The 10,287-nt window shown below is 26.9% G+C and overlaps 3 protein-coding genes across 7 annotated transcripts; 2 read left to right on the forward strand and 1 right to left on the reverse strand.

Moving 5' to 3' along the window:
* Positions 1-80: 80 nt before the first annotated feature.
* Positions 81-2,715, forward strand: LOC116430912 (erlin-1). Of its 4 annotated transcripts, none has more exons than XM_031985616.2 (5): positions 81-350; positions 843-962; positions 1,039-1,228; positions 1,332-1,590; positions 1,671-2,715. In XM_031985616.2, the coding sequence occupies exons 2-5, from the start codon at positions 855-857 to the stop codon at positions 2,089-2,091; spliced, it is 978 nt and encodes a 325-aa protein (XP_031841476.1). In that variant the 5' UTR covers positions 81-350; positions 843-854; the 3' UTR covers positions 2,092-2,715. The 4 variants fall into 4 exon arrangements, with proteins under 4 accessions (XP_031841476.1, XP_031841479.1, XP_031841477.1 ...); XM_031985619.2 differs by lacking the exon at positions 81-350 and adding an exon at positions 375-444; XM_031985617.2 differs by lacking the exon at positions 81-350 and adding an exon at positions 384-495.
* Positions 2,566-3,986, forward strand: Lamtor3 (Late endosomal/lysosomal adaptor, MAPK and MTOR activator 3). The gene is made up of 3 exons (XM_031985622.2): positions 2,566-2,714; positions 2,930-3,157; positions 3,451-3,986. The coding sequence occupies exons 1-3, from the start codon at positions 2,706-2,708 to the stop codon at positions 3,589-3,591; spliced, it is 378 nt and encodes a 125-aa protein (XP_031841482.1). The 5' UTR covers positions 2,566-2,705; the 3' UTR covers positions 3,592-3,986.
* On the reverse strand, positions 3,837-9,007 carry LOC116430913 (glyoxylate reductase/hydroxypyruvate reductase). Of its 2 annotated transcripts, XM_031985620.2 has the most exons (7): positions 8,924-9,007; positions 6,685-6,865; positions 6,298-6,425; positions 5,438-5,627; positions 4,860-5,023; positions 4,508-4,798; positions 3,837-4,278 (listed from the first exon to the last, which is right to left on the reverse strand). In XM_031985620.2, the coding sequence occupies exons 2-7, from the start codon at positions 6,750-6,752 to the stop codon at positions 4,163-4,165; spliced, it is 957 nt and encodes a 318-aa protein (XP_031841480.1). In that variant the 5' UTR covers positions 6,753-6,865; positions 8,924-9,007; the 3' UTR covers positions 3,837-4,162. The 2 variants fall into 2 exon arrangements, with proteins under 2 accessions (XP_031841480.1, XP_076223774.1); XM_076367659.1 differs by lacking the exon at positions 8,924-9,007 and having other exon boundaries at positions 6,598-6,730.
* Between the last annotated feature and the right edge of the window lie 1,280 nt (positions 9,008-10,287).

A 10,287-nucleotide genomic window follows, 5' to 3' on the forward strand; every position in this document is an offset into this window, starting at 1 on the left:
ATTTTTGTAAAAAATTCAAAGATATTAGTATTCAACCGATTTCAATACATAAATGATTATTTTAATAAGTAATGCAATATTAAGAAAAATAATATGTTATACATGTTTAAAAAATATTAATAATTTTTAACAATTATTTTATGTTCATTACTTATCTATGACTTTGAAGTAAAAATCAATTATCAGCAAAAACCGCTATAATACTTGCTTACTTAAACCACATCTGTCGCAAATCAAAATATAAGCAGAATATTTTGAAAATATGAGATTACAAAAATTATATTTTCTGAGGATAAAGAATTGCAAATTTATTACTGATTAACTATAATATTCTTGTTGCGTGATAACAGGTAATATTTAATTGCTTTATAATTCTTTTGTAACATAACCTCTGTAGCATAAACTAATGCTGGACAAAAATGTTGGAATGATGCAATTTTTGCGGTATACATAGTGACAAAAGAAATTGCACTAAATATTCTTTTTCTAAAATATGTATATATCAGTTAATTATATATATATATATATATATATATGAAATGTAATAACATAAATTAAATGATATAGTAAACAATAACAAAAGTATATTTTTTTGAGTAGTGCACAGGAATACAAAATTATTGCTATATTTAACTTTTTATCATCATTATCATTATTATTATTTTCCACATATTAAAACAACTTTATAATAGCTGTAATAAGTTTTTAATCTGATTTTTTTTCACATTCATCTCTTATTATAATTGTAATTTCTAAGAAATTCAGTTATGAATTTTATTTTTTTATAATTATAATTCATAAGTTTTTATATTTGATTCACATAATATTTTTATTCATTTTAGCACATAAATAATATGGTTGATCAAAGTATTATTGGTCTATGCTTCTTCGTCTGTCTGGCAGTAGTTTTTAACTGTTCATTACATCGTATAGATGAAGGTCATGTTGGTGTATATTTTAGGGTAAGTATTTATGATTAAATGTAAAATGATATGATGCAGTGTCTAATGATATATATGCACTGAATATATTACACAGGGAGGTGCATTATTGCCTCAAGTAAGTAATCCTGGATTTCATATGATGATTCCTTTCTTAACAAAATATCGATCAGTTCAAGTTACATTACAAACAGATGAAGTAAAAAATGTACCTTGCGGTACCAGCGGTGGTGTGATGATATATTTTGACCGCATAGAAGTTGTAAATATATTAGATGCAAACAGTGGTAATAATATTATAAATTATATATCAAAAATTATTGGGACTAATTTACAATCATGAAGGAAAACAACATATTTTACATATCAGTTAATTTTTTAATTGTACAGTTTATAACATCGTAAGGAATTTTACGGCAGACTATGACCAAACATTAATATTTAACAAAATACATCATGAATTGAATCAATTTTGTTCTGTACATACTTTGCACGAAGTATACATAGACTTGTTTGATCAAATAGATGAAAATTTAAAAACTGCTCTACAGAAAGATTTAAATGATTTAGCACCTGGTTTAAGTATTCATGCTGTTCGGGTTACAAAACCTAAAATACCAGAAACTATTAGAAAAAATTATGAGTTAATGTGAGTACAGACATGAATTAATAATAACAAACATTAATTAAAATGTTAATGAAAATTATATTATGTACATATTATTTCAGGGAGGGTGAGAAAACAAAATTATTGATAGCTACACAACATCAGAAAGTAGTAGAAAAAGATGCAGAAACTGACCGGAAGAAAGCTATTATTGAAGCTGAAAAACAGGCAATAGTTTCAAAAATTCAATACAATCAGAACATTATGGAAAAAGAATCTCTTCAAAAAATAGTTGAAATCGAAAATGCAATACATTTGTCACAACAAAAGAGTCTTTCTGACGCTGAATACTATAAACTGAAAATGCAAGCAGAAGCAAATAAACGTCTCTTTACACCAGAGTACCTAGAATTGAAAAAATATGAAGGATTAGCACAAAATTCCAAAGTTTATTTCGTTCAAGATACACCAAAAATGTTTGTGTATGAAAATAATTTAAAAGATCCTATAGTTCATTCCAGCTTAGATACAAAAGAAACATAACTGTACAATTGCATAACTACACTTCTTCTTATTAACAATAAATTATGATATACTAAGTGTTAATTAATACTGTTTATCGTTTTTAAAAATACAGCGATACAGGAAATTTAGGTCGTTTTTGTGAGAGTGACAATTACATTTTTGATAACTTTGTATTTAAAAGAATAAACTATAATTTATGCATATCTAATATCTCTTGATGATATTTTATTACATTAAGAAAATTTTTCTGATAAAAATATTGTCTCTCAGTGTTATATTAAATAAATACTTTTAAAACAATGATTAACGCACTATTTTGTTTCTCTCCTAAAATAAATTAAATTAATGAACATTGTATGATAAAGATTACAAGCGTCAAAATAAATTTTAAGTTACATATCATTTGTTTTATATTAATACAATATTCTTTTTCTAAACTATTGATTCGGAACATATATTGGCTTTAAAGGTAGCTTAGTACGAGACGTGCGCACTACAGTCGAGCTACATGATAATCTGTCAAAATTCTTAACTCAGAAGTCATACTTGATATTTTTGACGTTTAAAATCTATGAAACACTTATACATTTATAAGTTGTTAAATTAATATTTTGTACCGGAAATATTAAAATATGACAGCGGTAAGTTATGAAATTATATTCACTAAATTTCCAATGTATTTCGTATCGTATATACTTTAAGGTTATCTACAAATAAGTTAAACAAGTTTCAAGATAGTAGTAATTGTTTTTATACAGACAAAGTTATATTCCTTACAAAATAAAATATGCAGAAATATAGTATGTAGCATTACCAATGTTATAACAGTTAATTTATTTCTGTATTATTATTTCAGGAATTAAAAAAGTTTCTTTATGACCTTCTAAATAGCATTGAGGGACTTCATAGTATATTGATAACAGATAGAGATGGAGTACCCGTTGTATCAGTAGCTGATAAAAAAGCGCCAGAATTGGCTATGAGAGCAAGTTTCTTGTCAACATTTGCAATAGCAACTGATCAAGGAAGTAAATTGGGACTTGGGAAAAATAAAACTATTATATGCATGTACAGTAGCTACCAGGTAATAAAGTTTACAAAATTTCTTATACGATTGTATCATTTTATTTTAATATAGAGGTATATTAGGAAGTATTATAGAAATATTAAGTTCTCAAATATATTAATACATGTAAATACTCATATTTGAAAATCTTAATATTTAATAGTTACATGAAATGTTTATGTATCATTAATTGTATATAATTTACATTATTTTTAATGTTATCTTATGTTCGCTACATACATTATGTATGATTTTTACTATATGAATTTTGGTAAAACATTATGAACATTCATGTATTGTTTAATTTACAGGTGGTTCAAATGAACAAATTACCATTAGTTATTAGTTTTATTGGTAGTCATAACTGTAATACAGGTCATATTTTATCTTTGGAGAATAAAATTGATCCAATTTTGAGCAATTTAAAAAATGTAGTGGAAGAAAAATGTTGATGGTTACCTGTTGCACATTATGGGTGATAAATACCAAAAGTTTACTGTTAAATTTGGTAAGCACTTGTAATGGAAGCAATGTTATCGTATATTCTTTTCCGCAATTACAACATATTCGAATTTCCTCATTTCATATTTGTAAATCCTTTTTAAGCATTTTTATTATACACTAGCTGCTATATTTGTTTGAAAGGAGGATTTTATCTCAAATTTGGCGTATAATAATATAAATGTGGTCAAAGGGATAGATATTATAAAATTTTATGGTAGATGCAAAATAGTTTGTATTATACAGTGTCAATGTGGCATTTTGATATTTGCAATGTGAAATTAAATATATATATCTTAATTTATACATATATACATATATATAAATATATATATATATATATATATTTAAGAAAAAATTATTCAAGTTTTACATTGTATATACTGTGGAATATATATATATATACATATATATATAAAGTGATATTAAAACACATCAATGTCATTATGTTATTGAAAATGAAATTGTAGAATTAACTTGTGTAATATAATCTTGTACTTTAAACAATTCAAGGAATATGAATTACAGTTCGTACACTAATGGCTTACCCTCTAACCCATTGAGAATATTTTGCGCTGCAATAATTGACATATCACGTCGAGTCTTCACAGTAGCACTGCCCAGATGAGGTGTAATCACTGCAATATATATTTACATATACATTTATATATATATATATGTACTGTTTTGCTATACATTTCTATTAATACCTAATAAATATGTACGGAAGGATAAAAAAATTGTAACTTATTTCCTTCGATATAATATTGTTAAAAAAAAGAAATATACATTCATTGTTTATCTTGATTTTTGATATTCATTGTATTAAATGTTTTTATATGATTTAATACAAAAAGTAATACGAACCAGCATTAGGAAGTTTAAGAAGTTCATGATCAGGAGATAGTGGTTCAGGGTCTGTAACATCAAGTCCAGCTGCAAAAATTGTATTATTACGTAGCGCTCTAACTAGTGCATCTGTGTTCACGACTTGTCCACGTCCAATGTTTACAAATACGGCTGTCTTCTTCATTTTGCCAAAAGTATTATCATTAAACATTCCTCTTGTTTCGTTATTCAATGGAACAGCAACAATAACGAAGTCACTTTGTTGAAGTAATTCTTCGAGCGACACAAAATGAGCTCCAAGTTCATTACCTAAATGAAATAATAGTTTCAAAAAAGTACGAATAAACATTATTTACAACCTGATAAATACCTTCTTTCTTGCGAGAATGATCCGTATAAATAAAACGGTCTACTTCAAATCCTTTCAATCGTTTTACAATTGCCTGTCCAATATTACCAAACCCAACGACTCCAACCGTTGATCCTCGCACATCTTGACCAAGTAACCACCGAAGATTCGATTCTACTTCGCCTCTAAGTGTTTTACAATAATTATATTTTATAATATATGATTATACCTTTTGTAATACTACAATTTAAACTATTGCATATTGTATACGTTTTAGGAGAAATATAAAGACTATGAAAAAAATAAAGGAAAAGAATTGATTTCTAGTAACTGAAGTAATGATATGAACTCTTATAATAATCATACTATTGTTTGTAATGAATAATTTAAGATACAGTTATAAATTAGTTAAAAAATAAAATTCTAAATGTTTTTTTAAAGGTTTCGTAGCGATATTTAAGGTATAACGAATTGTTTTTTGAAAATTATTTTCAATACTTCCTTCATAGTTATTAATAACTGCTTATATAAGTTTAAGAAGTCACTTATATGCGAATACAATTGAAAATCAATATAAAAAAAATTAATTTCTTAATTACTGTTGAAGTTTTAAACGTCCTTCATGACTTCGTTTTGCAGCGGACAGAGTTAAAAGAATTGCAATTTCGGCAACTGAAGCAGTTAAAACCATAGGAGTGTAACCAACTTTAATTCCTCTTCGTTTGATTTCGGGAACATCCAAATGATCGTAACCAGCCGACATTGTAGAAACGATTTTCAATGTTGGCCCTATTTATTATTAAAATTTTAATTAAAAAATTTGCAAAAATTTTTATGTAAATTCAGAAATTAATAAATAAATAACTTATTAAATAATCAATTAATAACTATAAAAGCTTCTGTAAAATTACAGAGTTCTATAAAATTTATTTTATCTCTTTTGTTTTAAAAGGTTTGATGAGACATCTTAATAATAGTTTTTATGCTGAATTTAAACATGCAATCCATTTTTTTCGTCCCCTTCACTTTTTGAAAAAATCAACTTTGAAAAAAAAATAAAATATTTTATTTTAGAGTTTCGTTATTAAATATATAAATAATAAAAGAATATAAATATCTGGATAACAATAACATTTACGTAAAACAAGATCATACAGTTATGTATGTACATGGATAAATCGGTTAGTTGCAACTGCATTTAATAGAGGAGAATCAATCAGTATAAGAAATACAATTAAAATCTCTCATTACACCTTTTGAGACAAAAATCATGTTGACCGCTGTTATTAATTTCTTTCAAACATAGTCATTCGAATTTACTTCCTTGAAAATATAAATTTTGAAAATATATCTACCTATCTACCGTCAATTATGTCGAAAGACTAGAGTGGAATTTAAAAGACAAACATAATCAATAAAATTACATTCAAACGTTGTGTAGAATTCGATTTATATATACCTGCAATATCAAGAAATTCACTGTTTACATTATGATGCCTTGCGATAAAAATTGCATCGTGTTCGGGAAGAGCCTGCAACACATCTTCGCGTGTACTCATAATGTTATGGATTATCGTAACATCGCATCTAAATAAATACGAAATGCAATTACATATTTATCAGTATAGCAAGTCATTCTGTAGATTAAGGAGATTAAAAATATAATGTTCTTAATCCATTTAAAATCTGAATTAAATATTGTCCAAAACAAGCTTACAGTAATGTAACTATAAATATCAAAAATATTTAAATAACTTACTTTATTTAATAAGTGTATTTCTTTTTATAGTTTTTATTTATGAAAAGTAGTGAAAATTTTATATTTCATTCTATGTAACACACTTACTTTGTGCGAAGGAGATCTATGGCCTCCGATGGTACATCGCTACTGGTGACCAATACACGCGGCTTCATTCTTGCTTCGATTCACGCGACAGAAATGGTAAAATGTTTGTAAGCTACAAGAGTCATGAATTCCCCGCATTATATAATAAAGGTATCTGATGGTGTGCGCATGCGTGATTCAACTAGAACATAATGCATGAAAATTGTACATACTATATCGCCAGTTGATATACAAACGTTATTACTTTCTTAACTATTAAAAATCCGAACATAGTTTCCATGTAAGTCTTGCTTGATTTAAAAGATGAACAAACCAAATGGAATCTTTGAAGTTTTCTATTAAATTTTATTTATAAAGATTTCAATGTTAATATAGTTTTTAATGAAATTATAGATTCTTTATTATTAATAATACATTTTTCACAATTTAATTTCATTAAATTTTTTCCATCAATTGAAATCATTTTTATTTATTTAACTTTCATTTTTTTTTTAAAGTATTATACGCTACGTCTAATTTAGAGATGGCATTATCAGTTCTACCGTTACTGATATCATATGTTTTTAAAATTGTGCATTTCGAAATTATCGGTAATAAGTGTTTGTAAATTGTCTTTCGTGGAGGTACTTTGAATAAGAAATACTATGTTACATGAATACTAACAGCATAAAAAATACTATTAATATTGCCCATTATATTTTCTGTAACAAAAATCGCGTTGACCAGTGTAATTAATGCTAAAAGTGATACTACTAAATTAATTAACACGTTGAATGCCGCACGATTTCATACCGTAAAATACACAAAATGAAAAAGATATGATATTAAATCATTTGATTGAATTGCATTATTATTATTGCACGATGATCTAGCTGAATGTCATCGTATTAGGTAGCATTATTCGTAATATAGAAATGTTTTCAAGTAACCATCATTTAATCAAGTGAACTATAATAATTCGATTTGGTTAGGAGTCACCGGTGATCCCCACGGCATTTAACGTATTAATTAATCGGGTGTCAGATGTGCGTTACGGTACCTGTGTAATGACACATAAGAGGTACATACGTACGATAAGAGATAACCGTTAGATATGTTGTCAATTGGATATCTGGATATCCATTTTGAAAATTTCTTTTACATGATTTTGTTCTGTTCTCGAGAAAAATGGATAAAATTGTTTTGGATGCTCATTTCTTGAACACTTTTACGTTGACTTTTGCTTTAAAAATAAAGAAATTATGCAAAAATATTATTTTATCTCCACATAATAGTTTCTGTTCTGTTAGTCGTTTATACGTTATTGAATTTTCTTCTAATTTTATTTTCACATTCTTAAGATTCAACGCTTTCGTCTATTGTAGTACTTTTTGTAACTGCGAGTCCACAGCTTGTATGAATTTCATTTTTTTCAAATTGTATGTAGATGTAACGGTTTTTTTTGTACGACAGTATTACAATACGTATTATAGCTGCTATTATAGCTTCACAGTTTCCGAGATACATATTAAACTACTTTTGAATATTTTAGTATAAAGAGTAATTATTTAAAAAAGAACTTCATCACTAGTTTCAATGAAAAAATATATTGTCAAGATTATCATTACAAGAAACTTTTTCTTATGCATACTATCACCTCTCAACTCTGATTTTTGAAATATATATAAAAATATTTTTCATTCGTTCAGATTAAATTAAAGTTAAATTAAGATTAGGTTTGACTGGTATTTAGACAAGCAAAAACTAAGACGAAAATCAAGAGTACCGAAATTACGATAGATACTTCAATTTTAAGTTATTAATGATTAATAGTAAGGTTTCCATTTTTGTGTCATGTACACTGCCAATGTCCGTGTTTGTACTTATTTTATACGCATTATCAATGGACCGTGGTTCAAAGATCCTTAACCGTGAATAACTTGAAATTGACCTCTAACACAATTGCGTTATTTTTATTGTTTATCTTATTTTCATTTGTAAAATCATCTCAAAAGTATGAATCGTATGTAGTCAAACATAAAATGAATTTTGATTAAAACAAATATTCAATCTAGTTTTTAAATGAAGTAATAACAGTACACAAAATCAATTTTGTAAATAATATATGCAGCCAAGTGACACGTAAATACGTAATCCGTTAAACAGATCATTTCTTGACTGTAAATATATGTTATATATCTGTCTGGAGACTATTACATAGGAAGTACAGGTAAATAAATACAAAATACCGAGTACATACACCTATACCTGACTGTCCCGTTCAATATGTTGTGTTTGTATGTGAATGCAAGTAGTACGAGTCATACCATGGCGCGTCTATTAACTGGAAACTACTGCTTCCTCCGGAGCATGTTACCCTGGTCAGTAGAGACGCCACTTTCTACAAATGATAGACAAGTAAACACATGCCTATCAAGATGTCAATTATAGTGACTGTGGACGAACTCGCAAGTGTAAAGTTTTACAAAATTAAGTCACAAAACGGAACCTTGACAGAATTCATTTTATTTTTAGATACTTTGCGTTGGTAAATACCCTAATATCTCCATTGTTTTTAGACTTATAAAAGCTTCCTATTTTTAAGGAAAATTTTTTTAAAGAATTTTTAAAGAAATTTCAAGGTCATCATTGCAGATTTAAAAAATGCAATTTAAAGATTTTAATAAACATCGATTCGATATTATTGCTCCCATTATCGGTAACCCGCATTTATTATTGCTACCACTATCAGTAACACGTATTATAAGGTGAACTGTGTTTCAGCACAGATCCATGCGTTGATGATACCACAATGACGTTAAGATACATTATTGCGTAATCACATTTAAATGCAGATCACATTTTACTTAGCATATGCGAATATTGTTCTAAATATCATGATTTGCAGTATTGCCGATATAAAAAATGTTTTAAAGTTGGATAATATTTGTATGGATATAGTATAATAAACATAATTTCGTGCCAAATGAAAATATTTCGTCATCAATGAAATCATATTTTTATGTGATGTGTTTAAAGAAAAATAATTTCGACGTTAGGAGCATTAGTGGAAATTATCAATATTTACTTTAATAACTAAGTTCATTATCTCCTTTGGAATGTATCAATACTTTGAGATAAGTGAATATAATTTGTAAGTAATACAATATAACAAAATAAAAATGTTAGTATAGCATATATCTATGTGTATTCTCATTTTTACATTATCCTTACTTAAGTAGAGAAAAAAGTAAGGTATAATATAAGCTGTGAAAACGAAATTTTTTTACCACTACTTGTCATCTGTCTATACGAACAATGTGTAAGCAAGTTTTCCCATCTTTTATACTAGGGAAACATGATCTATCCTAGATCGCGTGCGTGTTGACGTGTTCTTCCGCTGATTGAACACTGTGACAATATTTCTGTTACAGTAAATGTTAATTATTACCTAAATTTAGATATAATTAATAAAGCATCAAAATATTGAAAGATATAAGCACGCATATAAGTAGGAATAAGATTTTTTAACGAAATGTAACATTTATCATGTTTGTAAAAAAGCACTTCACTTACCAATTCAATTTTGTCAACTAAATTTAATACGATACAGGTTATGAAAAA

Source organism: Nomia melanderi, chromosome 5 (assembly GCF_051020985.1).
Source record: "Nomia melanderi isolate GNS246 chromosome 5, iyNomMela1, whole genome shotgun sequence".
NCBI classification, from domain to species: domain Eukaryota; kingdom Metazoa; phylum Arthropoda; class Insecta; order Hymenoptera; family Halictidae; genus Nomia; species Nomia melanderi.